The 24563-nt window shown below is 36.1% G+C and overlaps 1 protein-coding gene across 4 annotated transcripts in view; it reads right to left on the bottom strand.

The window, feature by feature from the left end:
• The window catches only part of TNPO1 (transportin 1), an 82964-nt gene that overhangs the window by 42340 nt on the left and 16061 nt on the right, over positions 1 to 24563 (bottom strand). For 2 of the 4 annotated variants that reach the window (XM_068535492.1, XM_068535489.1), the window contains exons 2-5: positions 10694 to 10807; positions 7831 to 7906; positions 3596 to 3745; positions 561 to 667 (exon numbers count right to left, since the gene is read on the bottom strand). In XM_068535492.1, coding sequence (XP_068391593.1) covers positions 561 to 667; positions 3596 to 3745; positions 7831 to 7906; positions 10694 to 10807 — 447 coding nt within the window. Of the gene's footprint in view, positions 1 to 560; positions 668 to 3595; positions 3746 to 7830; positions 7907 to 10693; positions 10808 to 10940; positions 11058 to 24563 lie in introns of those variants that run through there. The other 2 variants (XM_068535491.1, XM_068535490.1) reach the window with 2 other exon arrangements.

Below are 24563 nucleotides of genomic sequence, written 5' to 3'. Positions count from 1 at the left end.
AGGTACTCATTAAGTGAGAAATTACAGGAAAACAAATCCATACAGATTCCCTTTCATCTCCCCAAATAGAAAGGTTGCTACTGATTTGATCAGTGGCAAACAAGAGATTATAATTAATATATACTTAAAACTTAAAATATGTAGTATACTACATATACCTCAGACATACCATACAACAAGAGGCACAAAAACAACTTAGAGACACTGAAAATGTACCCAGTCTGGGAATTTGGTAAATCTAATTAAGCCCATCTTCGAAAAATACTACTTCACCTGATTAAGCTTGACAATTGCTCTGCTGATTACATATACACACACCCAAGAATAGTTTTAAAATACAAAGACAGAAGATATTTCCTTGTAGGAAATATAGTAAACAGGTTTTATAACTTAACGGTCTTTAAACAGTAAGATACACGATCACTAATGTAAAACAAAAAGGTAACTTTAGGCTTCTAAGTTTTGAAGTTATATGTTTCAGAGGAATTATTTTTTCTCAATATTACTAATAAACATGAAAAGAAAAATAGAAAAATTATATATGAAGCAAAAATCCTTACCTCGCAAGTGTTGTAATCTTCAGAATCCAACAGGCTACAGAGTTTTGGTAAGAGGTCAGGCCAATTCTGCAATTCTCCCTTGGAAGCTATAGTTGTAATCAAAATACCTTGAAAGAAAACACACCCCTTTAGGAAATCTGACTGCATTATGTTAGATACTGCCTTGTGAACCACCACAAGCCAATGTGAGTGCTCACGTTTGCACGTTGGTGTGTGTGCACACGCATGCACGTGCACACGTACACACACACACACACACACACACACATACAGTTTAAATGTTCCAAATCAGTGTATGACTTGCAAACCATGTCAACAGTAACATTCACCAAGGATCACTGTATCACCACAGTACATCTGTGGAAACCCCAACATAAATCAGATCCATTCTAATCTTGTTTTCCAACACTTCACCCTCTTTGCATTTTTAACAAGTACCTGTACAAAAGACTACAACCTGCCCTTCTCCAACAATATCAAGAATAGTTCTACTAATTAAAATTACCCCTATTTTATAAAAATTATATACAAAAGAGTAGAAAGAAATACACCAAAATGTTATTAGCAGCACTTATCACTGGGTGATGAGTATGAGTTTGTTAGATTCAAATAAAAACACATAAAAGGGGTAAGATCAGCTCTCTGACTTAACCTAGGATCAAAGCCATGACTCAGGGCAGGGAGAGAGAAAGTACATAAGCCATTAGCCCAGAACATTCCAAGGATGAATCACTGGCAAAGCGATTTTGGATCATGGAGGCTAGTGGCATAGGCTGACTGATCATGTCACTCTGACTGGATTATTTCAACTGTGTTGTGTGGCTTAGCTGTAATAGCTCAGGATCATGCAAATACAGAAATATGTATGTAACACAAAAATTTTGTATTTTTCTCTGCCTTAGTAAATTTAATATTAGTACCATAATGTAATATGCCTGGTGATTACAGATCTTTTAGCACCTTAATTAAGAGTATAAACTAACAGTAGGCAAATTATATGTAATTCAAAATACTACTCTGTAAAAAAAATTTAAAAGAAGAGAAAAAGTTCTCTCTTCATAGTTATTTTGAGAATTCAGTGAGATAGGCACACAAAGTGCCAGGCATATAGTAGATACTCAATAATTATTATTGAACAGCAAATTCTACTGTCTGTGTATATAAATTCTCTTTGAGTTTTCCATTGTTAGTTTTGGGAAGGTTGCTCCCAATGGTAAAGAGTTAAAAAATGTAAAGAGTATTTACTCTCCACAAGAAAAATTAAATTATATGGTAAGGGTCTTAAAATGACAGCATTTTTAAGATATAAGCCGTACAATTAAGTGGCCTTCTAGTAAGATCAAAAAGCAGCGAGACTAACAGTAGATCTGTTCCTTCTTGCCATGTATTCTTTCCTGAAGTTAAGACATGAAAGAATTGAGGAAAAGAGAAATTTCTGGATCTGCCTAAAGGAAACCAAACATGTCTTAAAACAAGCAATAATAAAAATTAAACACAAACTAAAACTTGGTACTAAGAGTCTGCTGACATTCATGACTTCTGCTGAGAGAATATTAAAGAATGTTGACAGACTGACAAATTCAAATTAATTTGGCCCCATATAATCTCATCCACTCTCAAAAAATATTCTAATGCCAACGCAGTTGCAAAAAGTGAAAAACTGTAATTCTCAGTGGACTCAACAAAGATGGGAGTGAAAACTGATGTGCCTGGCAATACCTATTAAAATTTTAAATGTTTAAAAAACACTCTGACCCAGTAATACTACTTCTACGAATGAATTCTATAGAAACTTTCTCACCTGTGTATGAAATACATAAAAGTATGTTCACTGAAATAATAAAATTACAAACCATACATTCTTTAACAAGGAGAAACAATTTTACACCTCTCTAATGGATTACCACACAGTCACTGAAATGTGGTCCTTCCCAGTACACTTCCTTGGCAAGATTTACCGTATGTACTGTTAAGATTAAAAAATTTTTAAAAAGACTGGTATACACTCACCATCCTTTTTACCACTGTCAAGAGTCTGGTAGAAAATTAGGAGTATATGAGGGTCCATCAGAATAACCTAGGGAGACCCTTTCCTCAAAGTAAAAATGCCCTCTACCTATCCTATTTAAAATCAGTGTTAATGATGGCAATGTTTAATATTTGGAGGGAAGTTACAGAGCCTCTGCTTTTTGAGTCAGAGATGAACTGGGTACTTTTCAAACCTACCATGAGACAAAATATACAAAAGCAAAGAACTTTTAATGAAAATGACTGACTCATTATGGAGGTTCTTAACTGAATTCCATTTAACCAACCTGCCAGATTAACAGAGGCTTTCCAGGTCCTTGTAAAACATAGCTGCTGAAACCTCATGGCATATGGAATCTACCCATTGGTGGGCTATTCTGCAGTACATGTCTATTTCTGCTTCTACCAGATGATGTGTGTGCTTACCCACAGTCAGTTGTATTGGCTCCCAAACCTACTTATTCCAGTTACTATAAACTAAGCATTTTAACACAGTCTTTCATAAAATGGTAGAAAGTTGTTCTTTCACTGAAAACAAGTTGAACACTTAAAAGACTCAAAAATTACTGTAATTAGGTACAGACAAGGCAAATATGAATTAAAAACAAGGGGGGGATACAGTGAAAATCTAAGGTCCTACACGGAAGATGTTTTACAAAGAAGTTTTTCTTTACATGCAAAAGAAAGTGAAACTGGAAATTATACCCCATGTATGACACAAGGAAGACATAATTAAGGAACCCACAGAAAAAACAGTAGTCCTAGATTAATATCACTTGTTAATGCCCCACTGTAACCAACTTTGATTAAGCAACTACTAGTGAACCTGGTCTCGCTGGATTAAGAGAGCTTTTAGTAACATTATTTCAAAAGCAGCAATGAAAATTATTTTCCCCATCACAATTCAACATGAAATGGATGATAAAAATTCCTATGGAAATGGTCTGTCATGTCAGAAACCAACCCAGTTACAAACAGGATAAGCAAAATTGTAACAGATTACTTACCTACAGTAGCTCTAATCAAAGGAGAGGAGTCACCGATATTGTTTAAACATTCACTCTTAATAAAGTCTGTTACACCATTTGGGAAGTTCTGAAAGTGTGCTTTCACGTTATTCTTCAAAATGAGACCACTCAATGATCTTGTGGGTTCATCTGTAACAAAACAACAGCACTGAGTTTTAAAGTAGTTTTCATTTCAAAATATACCAAGAACGGTAACTTTAAAAATGTATTCAGAAACTGATTGTAACATTTCATTAATTTGCTATAACCAGGAAAAAAAATACCATAAATGATTATCCAAGGATTAGCTCCATGATTTATAGTTCAGGGTTTCTCAACCTTGGCACTATTGACATTTTGGGCCAGGTAATTCTTTGTTGAGGAGTGCTGTCCTGTGCACTGTGAGATGTTTAGCAGTATCACTGGCCATAGGTGCCAGTATTACCTCTCCAAGTTGTGACAACCAAAAATGTCTCCAGATAATGTCAAATGTCTCATTGGGCAGCGGGAAGGGGGGGGGGGGACGACACACAAAACTGCGCCTGGTTGAGAACCACTGATTTAATTTAAGAGTTAATTTAGTTTATATATGGCCAATGTACTCAAGCTTTATTGGAACCTGATATGAACATCAAATTACAGATCTGAAAGTATTAGTCACTAAAGATAGCCTATTAAAAAATTAAGTGGACAAAGAACATATGGGATCACCTTCACATACAAATAACTGCCGTTCATTTATATCATGTTTTTCACTTGCCTCTGAGCTAAAAAAAAAAAAAAAAGGGGGGGGGGTGGGGGGTAAAACAATATTTAAATTTCCAGAAGTTTTTAAAAAACAGAATCTACGTAAAAGAAGTTTAATCCGTAGATGGTACTAACAAATTTTCCAAGAACCAATTTAATATTAGAATATAACCAATGCTTTAACAATTTGCCTCATCACCAACAATATTAGCAACAGTTAACATTTTCTGAATGTTTATTAGGTACTAAACACTGCTAAGTGCTTTCCAAGTAGTTTGCATTTAATCCTCACAACCTCATGAGACAGGAATTATTATCTCCACTGCACAAACAAGGAAACTGAGGCCTTTACCAAAGTCACACAAGGCTACGAAGTGGGGAAGCCAAAACATCAACCTTAGGAGTCCAGCTCCAGAGCCTACACTCGATGCACGGTACAGGATCACCCTCCTCAAAGGGCTAGAAGACATGAACAGCTGGTGTATTGAACACAATATGCTGTTTCAGCACTCCTGTTTTACGTACTTTACTAAAAAATAAAACCACCCAAGCTTGTTCTAGCTAGTAGTATGCTCTCAAAGTTTGATTGGCATTGAAATCTTCAGGGGTACAGAACAGGGGGAGGCAAAAAGATAGTGTTTCTTTGCATATAAACCCCATTCAAGCCATCACAGCAATATAGCCTACGAGCTTTTTATGTCACCCTCTAAAAATTTCTTCCTGGTTTCAATTACCATCATTCAATCAGTAACCTATAATGAAACAAAAACACTTCTAAATTCTCTTGAAAGTTTAAAACTTCCATAAAATAAATGAATAGATTTATTTAACTTTATAAATTTAACTTCTTCGAGCAATAAGCTTTTTTGTCTTAAGTCAGCCATTAATAATTCAGTCATGTAATTTTAAATGGCATGTGTATTTGTTTATAAGAAATACACTATATCATTTTTACAATTAAGATTACAAGATGAAGTTTTAAAAAAATCACGAGGTGAAATGATTTAAAATTAAAAACATAAAATATTTTATATCAAAATACTTATTTTAATTAAAAATATCGCCAGTCCCAAATTCATTTAGAAGGGCCAAAAATTAACCACATCCTCTTTTTAAAAAGACTACTTTACTAGGTCTCAATTCTCATCTGTAAAGTGAGGGAAGGAGATGAGCTGATCTCTGAGGTCTCTCCACATCTAAAATTTTACTCCATGATTCAGTGTAAACAAATTCACATGAGGAATGGCAAAAAGGTTCCTAAATAAATAAGCATTTTCATTTCAAGAATTTACTTATGTTCCTTCTCTAATATGGATGGCATCAATGCTAATTTTTTTAAATAGAAAACTAGATATAGCAAACTTGTGTCCCAAATAAATCAATAAACACGGGAAGAAATACCAAGTATTACATAAAATCCTTTCCAACATTTTGTGGTTTTGTAATTAACAGGTCTTTTGGGAGGCAGTTACACACCCAACCTCTCTTGCTGCTATCTGAATTGTAAGTTTGTCTGCTTTTAAAAATACTTCTGATGTATCCTCATAGCCCAAAAAAGTTTTAAGAAAGAGTATAATATTATACCAATCTTAATATTTGGAATTCAGGATGAGGACATGACAGAATAGATGACTTGGTGAAAACAAACTTAAATTTTTCAAATTAAACAATATAGTTTAGAAAAATTCATTTACTAAATCTTTAAGTCCTTATAGAATTATCTGATTACAACTATGATGTGGGAAAAATAAGATTTCTATATTAAGAAATAACACATCACATTAATGTATATTTATCAAACTAGGAATATTAATCGCTGAATGTAAAGATATGTTGAAGGACTTTCTAGTTTCTTAAACTTTAAATTTAGAAATTTAAGAAGTTTCTCTTACATGCCTCAATCACAAATTAAAATCCCTAAAGTTAACTAGAAAATTTGAAAGTAATTCAAAATAAATCATTATACTGTGCATGAATTATTAAAATCTGAATAAATACAAGATTAGTGAGATTTTAAGGCCATTAACGCACTCGCTAGTGCTTGGAGTTGAAACCTTATGGACGGTCTGGTAGGCTAACACAGGCATTTTGTAGCTGAAAAAAGCAAGAGAGGTGAAATGAGTGTCAGAGTCTAAGACTTATTTCTCAACTCCAAGTGTAGTAGTTTTTACTAATTGCACTATGGCTTCTGAAAGGGTATGGTGCTTTCACTTAGAGGCCAGTCAGTTGCTCAAAAAACATTTGAGTGCGTTCTGGGTGTCTGACAATGTTCCAGGAAGGGAATACTCAAATAACTCTACGAAGAACACCTCTCACTACAACGTAAGCGCCACGAGGGCAGATTCTCATTTATTTTGTTCACTTTTATTGTCCCTGAGCGAGCAAACTGCCTGGCAAAGAAGAGGTGCTCAATAAATACTTGTGAAATGAATAAAGTCGAGATGGACACATTACTTGTATTAGAAACAATCAAATGACCGTGTCATTTAAAAATCAGATGATCTGGGCTTCCCTGGTGGCGCAGTGGTTGAGAGTCTGCCTGCCAATGCAGGGAACACGGGTTCGAGCCCTGGTCTGGGAAGATCCCACATGCCGCGGAGCAACTAGGCCCCTGAGCCACAACTAACTGAGCCTGCGCTCCGCAACAAGAGAGGTCTCGATAGTGAGAGGCCCGCGCACCGCGATGAAGAGCGGCCCCCACTTGCCGCAACTAGAGAAAGCCCTCGCACAGAAGCGTAGACCCAACACAGCCATAAATAAATAAATAAATAAATAAATAAAAATAATTAAAAAAAAGAAAGAAAGAATCAGGTCATTACATATCTACATCTTTAAAAAAAAAAATCAGATGATCATGTCATTTAAAAATCAGGCTGTTATATAGAGATAATTTAAAACTGTTGTAGAATAGTTAATGAAAAAGTTTCATGTATACTGTTAGAAGGTTTAAAAAAGTTACAGGAGTCTATAAATCGAATGATCCTTTTTCTGGTTAAAATTTAAAACAGTACATAGCCATATAAAGGAATACAGAATTAAGAGATTAACAATTGTCTCTGAGTGATGGGATTATACATGACTTTTCATTTTGGTTATATGAACTTTTAATCATACAAATATGATCACACATATAGTCAGTTATTTAGCAAATCCTGCATTCAATCTGTGTATTAAAAGAAATCTATCTCTATGACAGTCATGTAAAAGGACTGAAGCAAAGCACCAAAGTAGACTTTGCAACATTCTTTTCATTTGCAAAGAATGAGTGAATTTATTACAAAAACACCCAATTAACAACTGAATGCTCATTAAGCATCCAAATGCTTAGAGTGATAGTAGCTCTTTCATTCCACATCTTTAAAGCAAGTGGTTACTACAAAATGAAATCCTTTGAAATAAGTCACTCTTCGTATATTTTAACACACCTCAAAGACAAAATTTGAAGTGTAAGAAACTTTTAAGTAGTTACCAACACAAACCCTACTTACCTTCAGATTTTAATTTTGTAAGAACAAAAATCAGGTAGTTGTTAAAGTCTGGATATTGATTGAGTTGTTCCAGTTTCTAGAACAAACAGTAGTTAAGGAAACTTCTCAGTGTAATCTAAGGAAGGAATTAGGCACTTTTAACCTAAAATCAAGAATCTCTTTTGTGATTTTTAGCCTTGCATTTTTTCCAGTAAGAATAGTTATCTTATTAAAACCATCAATATGCTATTCCAAGAACACACCAATGGTTGTGTTAAACCTCTTGTGCGCTTTATGGCTGAAATATTAATATTTTACATCAATTATATTCAAGACAACATAAGCCAAGCTCCACCTTCAGCACAGGCGCATATCATATGGAAAAAATTTTCAAAACAATTTCTTTGATTTATTTGAACTTAAAAAAAAACCCCTAATCAGAAAGGTATTTAAGTATAAAATAATGACAAAAATGAAAAGCACCCCAAAGAAACAAAAACAAGTCTCTTAAAGATCACTTAGGGAAATTAACTTTATAAAATCGCCTTTTAACTTAAAGTGCTTTTATCAGACTCATTTGTTCTTTAGAATTCAAAAAGTTAAGATAAAATGCTATTTATGTGCAAATCTACATATCAAGCCTTATTATATAACAGTCAGTATTATGAAATTACTACACTGCAACAGTTCTACAGTTTTGCCCCCCACCCCGCAACAAGACCTAACGTTTCCAGTGACACCAACATGCAGGTATTTCATTCTGTTGGCAGGCAACAATGACATAATGGTCTACTATGTCTTTCTTCATGCCCTCTAATCCCTAACATGCTTTTTAATAACACCTCTAATTGTGTTTTATTAGACAGAATTTTCTCAATAGACTTAAATCTTTAAATTAAATCCACGATACACACTCTAGGCACACCATATTAGCTACTTATTATACACTAGAATACTCTCAGTGTTCAGTGCTCGGAACATAAATTAATATCAAAATACATTTCTCTAGAAAAATTCCAAGGTGTACTTTCTTTGACCAAAAAAATCCTAGTGATTTCTTTCTTTAGTGAACAGCCAAGATTAACAGCATGCTGATATGCTAATAATTTTTCATAAATATTTCCTGATAAGGTTCACTTTCTTAGAACTTGAGCTATCTATCCATAATAGTATAACGGTCTTTCTGAAAGTGCTCAAGCCTATACAAAAACAATAATTACATTCCTTCCAAAGGAGACACAAAAGAACAAGGTCATTATTAGGCACTCTGAAAATATAAAGCAGTGCATATTTTTAAAATACTATTAACCTTTATCTACTGAAATTCAATTTGTCCCTTATGCAGAGGGCATACTATGCTCCAGGCACACAGAATAAACCGTAAATTTGATTCCTAGCGCACGCATAGTACTGAGCATATAAAAGGTACTTAATAAATATGTACTAAAACAAAAAATTATGATATACAGTGCTGTACAAGAAATTACAATGCAGTTTTGGGATTGGCTAACTTAAGAAATTAACTGTCACATAACACCTACAATTCATCAAATATCAACATTTATCATTTCTACAGCTATGACAACACAAATTAAGACTGAGCCACAATAATGCTTCAAATACAAGCTCCAATACACCCCAAAACGACTATTCTTCCCTCAGTACTAGCAGTATACAAGCGAAATGGCTTAAAAAAAAAAACCAAACCAAGTAGACCTAAATCATTAACACCTCCATTTTAAAATAAGCAGTATTAATTAACCAAAAGGCTAGATACTTACCTACTGAAAAATTTTAAGTTACAGCAATGCAGTACTTCTTTGAGAAACTTATTTACCAGAACTTCTCAAGTAACTGTATTTAACTTAACGTTTATAGTGTTTTAAATTTAAATACGTCCAAACTACGCCAAAAGAGCTTACTTACCAAATTCCATACTAAGCAATTTTCCCTGTTTATTAACAATAAAAATTAAGAATTGTTTTTTTTTTTTTTGCAAACAGCAGACTTAAGTTTCCTAAACAATTAACTTCGTCTTAAAATAAGAGATAAAACGGTTATTTCTGATCGGGTGAATTTGTTTCCCTTATTGGATGCAGCAAGAGCTCTCCATCTGACCACAGTTTCGGGCACTACAGAAAGTACACACAGTAGAGGTTTTGCTTCTTCTCTTAAGTCTTTCTGCCTCTAAATCCGTAGTAATAGGACCAGCAAACTCGGTAAAGACTTGGTAACTAAGCAGACCGTCTTGCGCCAAAGATGTAAAAAGAAAATCTCACTTGGGAGGCAGGGAGCTCGCAACAGGTGTTGGCACGAACAGCCCCGGGGTGAGAGGCCTGAGACCCCTCACTTCTTGGTTTCCAGCCCTTCCGGGCAAGGGCCTGGCAGAAACCCCAGGCCCAACACCCAGGCGGTTCAAACCCCGCGCCAGCTCCACCCCACTCAGGCCGCCGATCTCCGCCGCGCATGCAGCGCTCTGCCCGCCGCCCCCTCCGCGCATTGTGTGGGCCGGGGCGTCGGTCGGGGGTCCGCGCCGGCACCCGGCTGCTCCGCTCTCCACCCCCTCAGCCGGTCAGCGGCGGGCGGGGACGTGACGAGCGGCCGGCTCACATGTCGCGATCCCGGGCGACGGCCAGGAGCCCCCAGCCTCCCGCGGGCCGGAAACCGGCGGGCGCTGTGGCGCTCCGAAACGGAGGCACGAGGGCCGCGTGCGCGAGGCGGCGGCGGCGGCGGGCGGGCCTCTCCTCCCGGGCGGGCGGACGAAGGGCGGAGGGATCCGGGGAGCGGGAGGAGGGGGAGGGGCGGCGGGAGCCACCCGGCCGCCGAGAGCGGGCCCCGCGCGGGGCAAGCTGCGCGGGCGGCGGCGAGGCCTCGGAAAGGATACTTGTTGCACGGTTCTCTGGATGGTGGTGTCGGGGGACTGGGACTCCTTCAGCAGCTGCAGGATTTGCTGAAGCCCTTGCTCGTCAGGTTTCCACTCATACTCCATCTTGGTTTGCTGCAAATAAAGCCAGACACAGGAAGAGACGGAGCAAATGTTACTCCCCGTGCACAGGCCCGAGGGCTTCCCGCGCCAAGCACCCACCTCCTCCCCGCCAGAACGACCCCTGCGCTCCCCGGACGCCTCGGACCTGCCTGGGGCGCCCCGAAAGAAGTCTCGGACGGTGAAACCCAGGGAAACTGATCCTAGCAGCTCGGCCGCCAATGTCTGCTGCTGCTGCTGCCGCCGCGGCCGCCGAGCGCAAGGAGCCGACCAGACTGAGTCACCGCGAATTTGCAATCTGGCCCCTAGATCCGCTCACGGGAGCCCCCTGGGTCCTAGTGCCACGCAGTTTTCTCCAACCCAACTCTAGTTCCATCCAGATTATTACTGATTTAAGGGCTAATCAAAAATCAAGTCCTTATCAAAATCCCTGCGAAACACCTGAAGAGATCTGATTTTGGGTTTCAGTCATTTTAAGTTAACATGGTTAGTGATTAAGAATGACTGTAATAAGGACGAAAGCCTGGTAATTCCCCTGACAGCTCAACAACACTTAAAGAAATAAAAATGTTTACATTTCAGTTTGATATATAAAGCACTAAATCCTAATATTTAGTCTAAAATATTAAAGATGCATTGCAATCACAACCCACACTTCGATAAACATGTAGTTACATGTTGCATTTACATTTGCATAATTTGACCGAAAAAATGCATCCTTTCATAAACTTCAACTTTTGAACTCTTTACGTGAAATAAACTCCACCTGAAATAACCGCATTTCACAACTAAAGACTTTGGGCTTAAGAAAAACAAGAAAAATAACGCAATTTTACAACTGGATAGTGTTTAATTCTATTAACGTGTTTTCACATACATTTTCTCATTTTATTATCACTCCGACCGGAGGAAGTATTATTTGCCCCCATGTGGCAACTATAGAGCAAAAAGATCAGAGGAAATTACAACAGTTAATTAGTTAAGATTGGGAGGAGAATATAGGTTTCTTAAACTACCATGAGTTGCATCTGCTACAATCAATGGAAACTACCTTATCGATGACAGTTCCTTTAAAACTAAATGCTTAAACAAAAACAAAACTTAAGTATCAGGCATGAATTATTGTAAAAATCAAACTGAATTTGCTGAAGGAGAGGATTTTTTTTCATCTGGATCTACTACTACTTGATGGTTTGACAGCTGAATTTAGTCCCTTCCTAGCAGGGGTTAAAAAAAATTACCTGACCTTACAGTACCTCTCTAGTTAGCAGTGTTTTTCTATTTTTAAAAAACCTTTTCCTCTCTCCTTCTTCACCTTTATTTTCCGCTTAATATCCTGTAGTCTGGCTTTGCTCACCAAATTCTATCAACTTCCTAAATGACCCAACCCCCAAACAAAACCCCCCCAAACAAAAATGATATCTGGACATAGTATCTATTAATACTGTAGTGTTTTTATGCCAGTCTTCATTCTGTGTGTTTATATATTTTATAATAATGGGATTGTCTTGTTTCTTGGCCAATTCCATATATCATTAAATATTAAAAGTATTTTTTAAAAAAGTATTCCATTGTATTGACGTGCCATAATTTTAATAAACTTTTAATTGATATTATACAATAACCTGTACAAATCATAAGCATACAACTAGATGGATTTTTATAAAGTGAATACCTGTGAATACCTGTGTGACCAACATCCACATCAAGATAAAGATCATTACCAGTACCAAGGTTTCTCTTGTACCCATTCTCGGTCATCAACCCATGCCATAATCCCTATTATAATTTCTATCACTATAGACCTCTCCCCTTTCCCTCTTGACTTTTTTACTTCAGAAACTTCAAAAAAACTTTACAAAAACAATATTACAACAAATCAAACAACATGGTTGTACAAAATAGTTAATTCAATTCCATCACTAAGCTCACCTCCCTGACAGAATCAGTTTCAACAGTTTGATATGAATCCTTCTACACCTTTCTCTATTCTCAAACATACACATAGTTCTGGTTTGTTTTTTAGGATCATGCCACATACTACACTCTATTAACTAAAAACTTTAAAACACATAATATTGCATGGCCATCATTCCAGGCCACTACATATAGATTTAACTTTTCACTTTTTAATAGATGCACATTGGTCTTTAGAATGGATAGAACATAACTTGTTCAACTATTTCCTGATTGGCTTCCAGGTTGCTTCTACTTTTTTGTGACTACAAACAACACGGCAAAAAACATTCTTGTACTAATGTCCCCCTAGCCAGTAATGGCAACCCAGTGTGATTATTAGGCCAAAAGTATGTGTATTTAAACATTTCTAATAGTTATTACCAGGTTACTTTCCAAAAACAGCTGAAATCCACACTCACCAATAATATGTTTCCCATATATCCACCAGCACGTTCTTTTAATTTTGGTTAATCTAATGGGTGAACATTTAAAACTTCTCCTGTTCCTGGACGGGGGAGGGAGTGGGTGAAGAGGGGGTGAGGAACCTTAAAGTCTGAGCCTTAGTTATGAGTTGAGCTGCTACCATGCATATCCCACCTGTTGAGGTGACAACTGGATACCTACTTAACTCCTTAGCTGCCTTTCTGAAAAAGAAACTAATGCCAGGGGCCAACAGCAGCCAAGTCCAAAAGATACCTTCATCATACCTATCCTGAGGATGGCTGCCCCATATCATTACCATGCTTCCTTCTTTATCCCTGCATCAAATCAACAGAATTCTTTTTCTTTTTGAATAGCTTAGTATTAAGAACATTTAATGTGATCAGCCTATGATGATGAGATAGGAAGAACTGAGATAAACTGTTCCCTCACACCTTACTCAAGTTATCTGGAACAAAAGGCTCTCAAAAATATTTGATTGTTAATTGCTTGATAAGAGATCTCAGGCCACTCTGAACTTCTATACCACATTTTTTAATTGTGGTAAAATATACATAATATAAAATTTAGCATTTTAACCATTTAAAGTGTACAGTTCAGTGGCATTAAGTACATTTTCATTGTTGTACAACCATTGCCACCTCTATCTCCAGAACTTACCAAATTTTCATAGCCATTAAAATTAGGAAGAATCTTATCCTAGGGTAGCCAGAGATATCGCAGGGTTATTTAGATAATGTCTGAAGTACTTCAAGCTAACCAAGCACACCAGAATTATGAGGTAGAAATCGTTTATTTAAACAGTAAACTACATCTATATTAATTAAATAGAATATCAAGATTAATATTAAATTTTCTTAAAATAGTTACCATTCTTTTTGCACACTGAAGACTCAGAAATGTTTCAGAAAGGGGAAATAGTACTTCAAATTTTTCTCTTTTAGAGTACACAAATCACGCTGATTGGCCCATGACATTCAATGGTAAGTCCCCGCTCCCCCACCAAAAGGCATTTCAATAAGCCAAGACAGTTATTTGAACCATCTATACAGAAGCTGGCACCAGAATAAAAAGCTTGCAAGAGGTAAGTTACTGTAAGATAACATCTTGGCCTTCAGAAGACTAAAACTTACTCTAGTCCTAAACTGTTAAGAACTTGAATTTACATTAAAAATTTGAATTTACTGGAGTTTATGAGAGGTAAAGAAGCCAGACTGGTTGAAAAAGTAAACATAAGGCAGACAGAAGGGCTGGACTCAACCAACCTAAATTTAAATCCTAGTTCTTTCACTTAGTAGCAGTGAAAACCTGCGCAAGTTAATTAATCTCTCTCAGCCTCAGTTTCCCAACTATAAAGTGAGAACATACTGACTCTGTAATAGGATTATAGATATTTGCCTGGCATACAGTATGGTTTGAAATTTAGTGGCTTTGTTTGTTACATCAATCAATGATTTTCTGCTGCCTGCAAGATGAAATCTAACTTCTTTTTCATGGAAGAGGCTCTTCATGATCTGGTCCATCACCTCCAGGGACAGCTTTATCTCTTACAACTCAACCTCCAACTTTTATGCTCCAGCAATACCAGCTGCGCCTCTCATACCTCTGAGCCTTTGAATAGGGACTTCCTGTCTGGAGTGAACTCTTTAAATTTGACCATTTGGCAAACTCCATCTCACTCTTCAGATATATGCTCCTCTACTCAGTTTCCCAGTATTTACTGAGAGTCTTCCTTGGCACTATGATTGGTACTGGATACTATTTCTCTTCTGTAACATTATTGTAGGACCTTCCCACAAGACTTAAGTATTTTTTTCATTACAAATCTATAGTTTATGGCTATTTCCTTTTCACAAACTGTCATATTATAATTATTTCCAGGTCTGTCTTAGCAACACATCATGTGTTGAGAGCAGTGACAGTATCTTTTTGCCCCTTTGAATCACTCTAGCAGAGTGATTCAGTAAGTATTTGCTGAATAAATACTATTGTTGCTCATTACTCAAATACTATTATTGTCCATTAATTCAACTGAATAAATATTAAGCTGAGCAACTACCATGTACTCAGTGAGCAGTAGAGATTCAAAGGTAAGTAAAATACTGTTCTTGCCCTAAGTTCTCATTTAGTGACAGAGACACATGCACTATCTATGAATGAAGTATGCGATTGAAGTGCAATAGGAAAAAAAAGAAAATATTCTGCCAGGAAGAAAGATGTGCTTTTCTCCCATATGCTTCAGAGTCTTTCTTCTCTCCTAATTTCAATTAAATTCAAACAAATATTTACTGAGCAGTCAAATGTTTCCACCTATATGGTGAATCACCATGAATGTGATAAATGGTGCCATCAGTGACATGATTTCCCAAAATGGTGAACAATTCTTGGCAGAGTTCCACGCAAAACAAGGTACAATCTTCCTTCAATAATACAGTAGTTTTATTCCTGGAAAACTCAACATTTAATTAAAATTCTGCAAAAAATTCCATGTGTATATGCGAAACTAAGTTAGGCTCTAGGCTCTGACAGCTATGAACAGATTTTTTTCACCTATGTAACTCCCTAATGGGACATTCAAAAGTCATTCAGGGCTCCAGACAGTTCTTAATGATGAACATCTAGGACCCCTCAGCTCCACCTACTAAGTGGCAAGAGCACCTCCCAATTACTAGGACATTCCCCTCCCCCCTCAGAGAGTGGCACTGCCTCAGTGGAGAATGACTATGGTAGGGGATAGTACCAGGGGCTGTGGGGACATTATGCTAACCCAGTTAAGAGGTCAGGAAAGGACTTCCTTGAGGAAGTGACTTTTTTACCTGAGATCTAATAGGACTTACTAAAAAGTGAAAGTGAGAGGAAGGTAGGGCTACGAAGACCTCACAGACTATGTTAGGAAGTTTGACTCAAACCCATGACTCAAACCCAACTAACCTGGTTCCAGGGTCCAGTCTCTAAGCCCCTGATAAACTGCCTTTTAAACAGAAACATCAATTTCTGTAAACTGGGAAACTAATCATAAAGAAAACCATTTGTATACTAAAGAAATAACATGTATTTGATACCTTTGTAGTGAGGTAGAGAAGTAAAAATCGTATTTCACTATTATAAAAATTATAATAGATCTAAAAAAGCAGTATGTATACAGTGTGAAAATATAATAAAAATGAGATATTTCAATAGCATTGAGTAAATGAGTTCAAAACATTCTAAATCTGATCTTCACAACATCCCTTTCTTGTAAGTAGGTGGCAAGTATTATCTTCATTTGACAAGCAGATAAATCAAAATACAGCTTAAGTCATCTGCTGAATCACTTGCTGAATGTGAATCAGATCTTCCAAAATAAAATGTCTCTTACACTGGTTTTTTACAAAAAGATGTTATGATGAACAAGAAAGAAAAAAAATCAGAGATGCCTAGAGGGCTAAAAAGAGCATGCTATTTTTTAAAAAGTTACTTAATAAAACTTTTATAAGAAATTGAACCAAAATTCAGGTATGAAGGGAAAGAAGGGAAAGTCTAAAGGCAAATGATTATTAGTAACTTTTTTAAAATGAGGTTTTTTTAATGTCAAAGAATGAAAATGTCGACAGGCTTGCTAAATAATAGATATCAGTAGAACTAGAAGGTTCTTCAAGAGATTCTATAAAGTAATCAGAGATTAAGGATCAAAAAAAAAAAAAAAGAGAGGAAAAAGCAAAAGCAACCATTGAGCCCAAGCTACCTGAGGAAATGAGCTCAACTAGATTGAAGGGCAGGGACCATAGCATACAGACCCTCTGATGTTACATGGTGCTAGACACATAGCAGGTTTTAAATTGTTCTTGACTGATTAGGGTGATGGATCTCATTCACCACTTGGAAGAATTATGCTAAGAGGTTAAAATTACAATCCTCTGGCATTACAATTTGTCATCTAAGAGCTGAAAGATTTACAGAAAAAAAAAGAAAATGAAAAATAAGTACTATGGAAAATTTAAATAAATGTATTCTTAGAGTGCCCTTTCAGGAAGACCTCTGAAGACGACTAGTCATGTGACTCAAGTGCTAAAGTTTACAAACAAACATTTTTTAAAAAAGGCTAGTATCAAAATGAGCAGGTTACAAGAAGGAAAACTAGATCTCAAAACTCACTCCAATCTGCAATCAGGTACTTCCTATATAATTCAGTTCATTAAATATTCACAGCAGCACTATGAGGTAGATATTAAGTCTACTTTATATTAACTGAGGTTCAAAGAGGTTAAGTAGCTTGCCCAGCCAGTATGTGGCAGATTGGGCATTCAAAACCACATCTGTGTAATTCCAAAGTCTGGACTGTGTCTAGTAAAAAAAGCAACCCTGTTAGCATTTATGGAGCACTTCTATGTGCCAGTTATTATACTAAGTGATTTAAATGCATGATCTCACTTAATTCCGTGAGTAGGGACTACTATTACCTCCATTTTATAGAAGAGTAACAGGCTTAAGAAAAGTTGAGTAATGTGTCCAAGGTCACACAAATAGTAAAGAACAAAGGCAGGACTCAAGCTCAGATGCACCCAACTCCAGAGCCTGTGCACTGATTCATGCTGCCATATTATTCTCATTCTGCCACTTCCACGAACATGTGACTAATCCTTAACAGAACTCTTGGGTAGAGTTCGTGGGTAGGCTTATCTTTTTCTTTCTATTCCATGCATCACCAAGAACTCAAAAGCTCTCTTATTTAAGGGTCTCCTTTCATTAGTTCAGGTGGGATAACGGCACTTTGCTTTTCAGAATTCAAACTACTTATTGTACATCAAAATAAAAAGCTGATAGGAGTAATACTTCCCATATATTTAACTTTTGGTCATATAATTTTCATCATCAAAACACCAATTCTCTGTTGATTTCTAAGACAGATTTAACTGTTTTAACTCTTTAATATCACAATTGGTCTCACTCTCCATGTACGTTAAGCTATGTAAACCAGTGGTTCTCAGCCCTGACTGGGCATTATACTCATTAGGGCCTTTAAAATAATATGATGCCTGTTCCCTATGACCCCCACTGACTCAATGTAGGAGTGGAGCCTAGGCACCTGGGCATGGGTATGTTTAAACAACTCCCAGGTGGTTCTAATATACAGCCAGTTGAGACTCTTTGTATTAACTCAATAAATCTGCTCCTGGCAATTTTCATGAGTTTCTTACTCTAATGAGCAGCAGTGTCCTAGCTGTACCAGAAATGACACAAAACAGAAGAAAGTGGAAGGGAATGCAGACTGTACTGATTAACATGGAAATATTCTAACTGCTAGAAAAATGTCTTTGATGAAAACCAAAACATAAGAACATGTTGTTTAAAGTCACATCATAATTTGTACTACTTGGTAAGGACTGCATGTGTTGGAAGCTATTAAGTACAATGGTCATTTACTTCATTATTTATCAGTGACAGAGGCTGGGTAAGGAGTTGCACTTAGGTTCTTAGAAATGGAAACTTGGGAAAAGTCAAGATACGGGGGAACAACAAAAGTTGTTATATAAATTAAATACGTTAAGTAAATTATAAATAAAACATACTAGACAATTATGGTCCTTGACCAGCCAAATACAATTTAAATTCATATATCAAATCAACTTATCTTGCAAGTAATAACCACATCTTTCTTCAGATGGCAATATTAAGACATTCATAAAATTGAAAGAAAACCTTTCTAAATAATAAGCCCACACATTAAATACAAATATACAAAATAAGTAAATTAGGTCCCTGATTCTTTTAGCATTGTAGCTTCATTAAAGAGCTTTACTAGAGATCTTCCCAATGCTACATTCAACTGACTATCCTCATTGAATATGTCAACCATACTCTAACACAGTTGTCATTTCCGTGACATTGATTTAAGAAAAAAATCCTCTTTTATTAACATGATCGTAAATTCCATTTCAGAATGTAAATTCCATTTCAGAATGTTCGCTGATCATTGCCTAGTGGTTTCAGGTAAACACAGTGCTTAATAATTTTCAAAGTACTGTCACACTTTATCTATAATTTTCAAAACTAAACTGTGAGTTGAGGAAACAGTTTCAGTTATGTTAAGCAACTTGCCGAAAGTCAGTTGGTTAGTAAACGTTAAGACTTGGGTTAGATTGCTGAAAACTTCTCAAACTTGGGGAGAGAAATGAACATCCAGATCTCAAATAGGTTAAACCCAAAAAAGGGCTACGTCAAAAATTTATAATTGTCTTAAGTCAAAAACAGAGAATTTTGAAAGCAGCAAGAGAAAAGCAACTCTTCACATAAAAGGGAGCCCCCATAAGACTATGAGCAGGTTTCTCAACGGAAACTTTGCAGGCCAGGAAAGAGTGGAATGACATATTCAAAATAGTGGGGAAAAAAAACACCAAAACTTGTCAGCCAAGAATACTATACCCAGCAAAGCTGTCCTTCAGAAATGAAGGAGAGGGACTTCCCTGGTGGCACAGTGGTTAAGACTCCGCACTCCCAATACAGGGAGCCCGGGTTCAATCCCTGGTCTGGGAACTAGATCCCACATGCATGCCACAACTAAGCGTTCTCATGCTGCAACTAAGAGTTCTCATGCCACAACTAAGGATCCGGTGAGCCGCAACTAAGGAGCCCATGTGCCTCAACTAGGGAACCGGCAAGCCACAACTAAGGAGGCCTTGAGCCGCAACTAAGAAGCTCGCCTGATGCAACTAAGGAGCCTGCGAGCCACAAGTAAGGAGCCTGCCTGACACAACTAAGACCCGATGCAACCAAATAAATAAATAAATATTAAAAAAAAAGAAAGGAAAAAGAAATTAAGGAGCAATAATGACATTCCCAAACAAAAGCTGAGGGATTTCATCACCACTAGACCTGCCTTACAAGAAATGATAGAAGAACATTTTTCAAGTTGTAAAGTAAAAGAATGCTAATTAACATCCTAAAACCATATAAATGTATAAAACCTACTGGTAATGGTAAATATATTATGAAACACAGATTCTTTGACATTGTAATGGTTGTATTTAATTCACTTACAACTCTAGTTTAAAAGTTTAAAAAAAAAGTATTAAAAATAACCATAGCTACAATACTTTGATAATGGATAAGCAGTAAAAAAATATGGATACTGTAACATCCATAACCTAAAATGTGATAGGGAGAGAAGTAGAAGTATAAAGTTTCTGTATGTTCTTGAAGTTGTTATCAGCTTAAAATAGGATGTTATAAGATATTTTATGTAAGCCTCATAGTTACCACAAAGGAAAAATCTGTAGTAAATGCACAAAAGATTATGATAAAGGATTCAAAGTATAACACTACAAAAAGCCATCAAATCACAAAGACAGCAAGAAAGGGTCAAAGGATCTACAAAACAGAAAACAATTATCAAAATGGCAACAGTGAGTCATTACCTATCAATAATTACCTTAAATGTAAATAGATTAAATTCTCCAATCAAAAGACAAAGAATGTTGGAAGAAATTAAAAAAAAAAAGATACAACATGCTGCCTAAAAGAGACTCACTTTATCTTTATGGACACACATAGATTGAAGAGTGAAGGGATGGAAAAGATATTTCAAGCAAATGGTAACCAAAAGAAAGCAGGTGTAGCTATACTTATAGCAGACAAAATAGACTTTAAACTAAAAATGGTCTAAAGAGACAAAGAAGTTCATCATATTATGATAAGGGAATCAATCCATCAAAAAGATATAACAATTGTAAACATTTATGTATCCAGCATTAGAGCACCTAAATATATAAAGCATATATATAATACCAGAACTAAAAGGAAAAACAAACAGCAATACAATAATACCTGGGGACTTTAATACTCCACTCTTACAGAGAATCGATGAGGAGACACTGGACTTGAATAACACTAGAGACTAAATGGACATAACAAACACATACAGAACATTCCACCCAACAGCAACAGAACACACATTCTTCTCAAGTGCACACGGAACACGTTCTAGGTTAGATCATATGTTAGGCGACTAAGTAAGTCTCAACACATTCAAGACAGACGTTATATCAAGTATCTTTTCTGATCACAATGGTATGAAACTAGAAATCAGTAACGGGGAAAGCTGGAAAATTCACAAATACATGGAAATGAACACATTCCTGAACAACCAATGGATCAAAAAAGAAACTATAAAAGGAATAAAAATTTATCTTGAGACAAACTGAAACGGAAACACAACATACCAAAACTTATGAGATGCAGCAAAAGCAGCTCTAAGAGGAAAGTTTACAGCCATAACCACATACATCAAGAAAAATAAAGATATCAAATAAACAACTTTAGCTTATACCTCAAGGAAATAGGAAAAAGAAGAACAAACTAATCCCAAGTTTAGCAGAAGGGAGGACATAACAAAAATTAAAGCAGAAATAAAGGAAATAGTGAAAAAGAAAATAATAGAGAAGATCAACAAAATCAAGAGTTGGTTCTTTGAAAAGATAAACAAAATTGACAAAAACCTTTAGCTAGCCTAACCAAGAGAGAACTCAAAATTATAAATGAAAGAGGAGACATTACAACTGATACCACAGAAATACAAAGGATCACAAGAGATCACTATAATACACCAATAAATTGGACAAACTAGAAGAAATAGATAAATTACTAGAAACATATGATGTACCAAACTGAATCATGAAGAAATAGAAAATCTGAACAGACCAATAATGAGAAAGAAGATTGATCAGATTGAATCCCAACAAAGAATAGCTCAGGACCAGATGGTTTCACTGGTGAATTCTACCAAACATTTAAAAAAGAATTAATATCAATTCTATAACTCTTACAAAAAAATGAAGAGGAGGGAACACTTCCAAATGCATTTTACGAGGTAACAGCATTTCCCTGATAGCAAAGTCAAGTTAGGACACTAGAAGAAAACTACAAGCCAGTATCTCTGATGGATAAAGATGAAAAAAATCTCAACAAATTACTGGCAAACCAAACTCAACAGCACATTCAAAAGATCATACACCATAATCAAGTGAGATTAATCCTTGGGATGAAAGGATGATTCAACACACACAAATCAATCTATGTGATACATCACATTAACAAAATGAAAGATATGAATCATATGATCATGTCAACAGAGGCAGAAAAAACATACAAAATTCAGTAACTATTCATGATAAAAACTCTCAACAAACTTGGTATAGAAGAAACATACCTCAACATAAAAAAGGCCATATACGGCAAACCCACAGGAAGCATCATACTCAATGGTAAAAGGTTGAAAACTTTTCCTATAAGATCAGGAATAAGATAAGGGTGCCCATTCTCACTACTACGATTAACCACAATACCAAGTAACAATGCAAGATAAAAGTACTAAAAGGCATCCAAATTAGAAAAGAAGTAAAATTGTCTCTGTTTGCTGATGGCATGATCTTACACATAGAAAATCCTAAAGATTCTATAAAAAAACTAAATGAATTCAGTAAAGTTACAGGATACAAAATCAACATACAAAAACCAGGTGCATTTCTATACACTAACAACAAATTATCTGGAATAAAAAACAAAACAGTTCCATTTACAATACCATCAAAGAGAATAATAAAATACTTAGGAATAAATTTAACCAAGGAGGGAAAAGGTCTGTACACTGAAAACTATAAAACTGTGATGAAAGAAACTGAAGAAGAAACAAATGGGAAGATATCCCACGTTCATGAAATGGAAGAATTAATATTATTAAAATGTCCATAATACCCTAAGCCATCCAGAGATAATGCAATCTCTATCAAGATTCCAATGGCATTTTTTTTTTTTACAGAAATAGAAAAAACAATCCTAAAATTCATATGGAACCACAGAAGACCCTGAATAGCCAAAGCAATCCTGAGAAAGAAGAACAAAGCTAGAGACACCACACTTCTTGATTTCAAACTATATTACAGAGCTAAAGCAATCAAAACAGTACTAGCATAAAAACCGACATACAGACCAATGGAATAGAACTGAGAGCCCAGAAATAAACCCATGCATATGCAGTCAACTAATATTTGACAAGGGAGCCAAGAATACTCAGTGGGGAAAAGACAGTCTGTTCAATAAATGGTGCTGGGAAAACTGGATATTCACATGCAAAAGAATGAAACTGGACCACCTTCTCACTCCATTTACACGAATAAACTCAAAATGGATTAAAGACTTGAATGTAAGACCTGAAAACATACTTCTGGAAAACACAGGCAGTACCCTCTTTGACATCAGTCTTAGCAATATTTTCTTGGATCAGGCAAGGAAAATAAAAGCAAAAATAAACAAATGAGATTCATCAAACTAAACTCCTTTGGCATGAAAAGGCAGCCTACTGAATGGAAAATGGTATTTGCAAATGATGTATCTGATAAAGGGTTAATATCCAAAATATATAAAGAACTCATACAGCTCAACATCAAAAAAACCCAAACAACCCAATTAAAAAGTGGGCAGAAGACTTGAACAGACATTTTTCCAAAGACATACAGATGGCCAACAACACTGAAAAGATGCTCAACATCATTAATCATCAGGGAAATGCAAATCAAAACCACCATGAGATAACACCTCAAACCTGTCAGAATGGCTATTACCAAAAAGAACAGAGATAGCAAGTGCTGGTGAGGATGTGGAGAAAAGGGAACCTTTGTGCACTGTTGGTAGGAATGTAAATTGGTACAGCCACTATGGAAAATAGGATAGAGGTTCCTCAAAAAGTTAAAAACAGAATTACTATATGAGACAGCAATTCCACTTCTGGGTATATATTCAAAGGAGAGAAAAGCACTATGTCAAAGAGGTATCTGTACCCGCATGTTCACTGCAGCATTATTTACAATAGCCAAGACATGGAACCAAGGTATGTGTCCACTGACAGAAGAATGAATAAAGAAAACATGATACACACATACACACACACACACACAAGAATATTATTTGGCTATAAAAAAGAAGAAAATCCTGTCATTTGTGACAACATGGATGAACCCTGAGAGCACGATGCCAAGTCAGATAGAGAAAGAACAAGTGCTGTATGACTTACTTATATGAGGAATCAAAAAATCCCTAAAACTCATAGAGAGCAGACGGGTAGTAGCCAGGGGCCAGGGGAGGGAGGAATGGGTGAAGGTGATCAAAAGAGTACAAACTTCCAGTTATAAGATGAATAAATTCTGGGGATGTAATGTGCAGCGTGGTGACTATAGTTAACAATACTGTATTATATATTTGAAAGTTGCTAAGACAATAAATCTTAAAAGTTCTCACCCCACGCCCCCAAATTTTTTTTAACTTGTAACTGCACGAGATGATGGATATGTTAACTAACCTTATTGCAGTAATCATTTCACAATATATACATATATCGAAT

This window comes from Eschrichtius robustus, chromosome 2 (genome assembly GCF_028021215.1).
Source record: "Eschrichtius robustus isolate mEscRob2 chromosome 2, mEscRob2.pri, whole genome shotgun sequence".
In the NCBI taxonomy this organism is placed as follows: domain Eukaryota; kingdom Metazoa; phylum Chordata; class Mammalia; order Artiodactyla; family Eschrichtiidae; genus Eschrichtius; species Eschrichtius robustus.
Note: the sequence above shows the minus strand (reverse complement) of the source record. Positions and strands in the feature narration are given on the sequence as shown.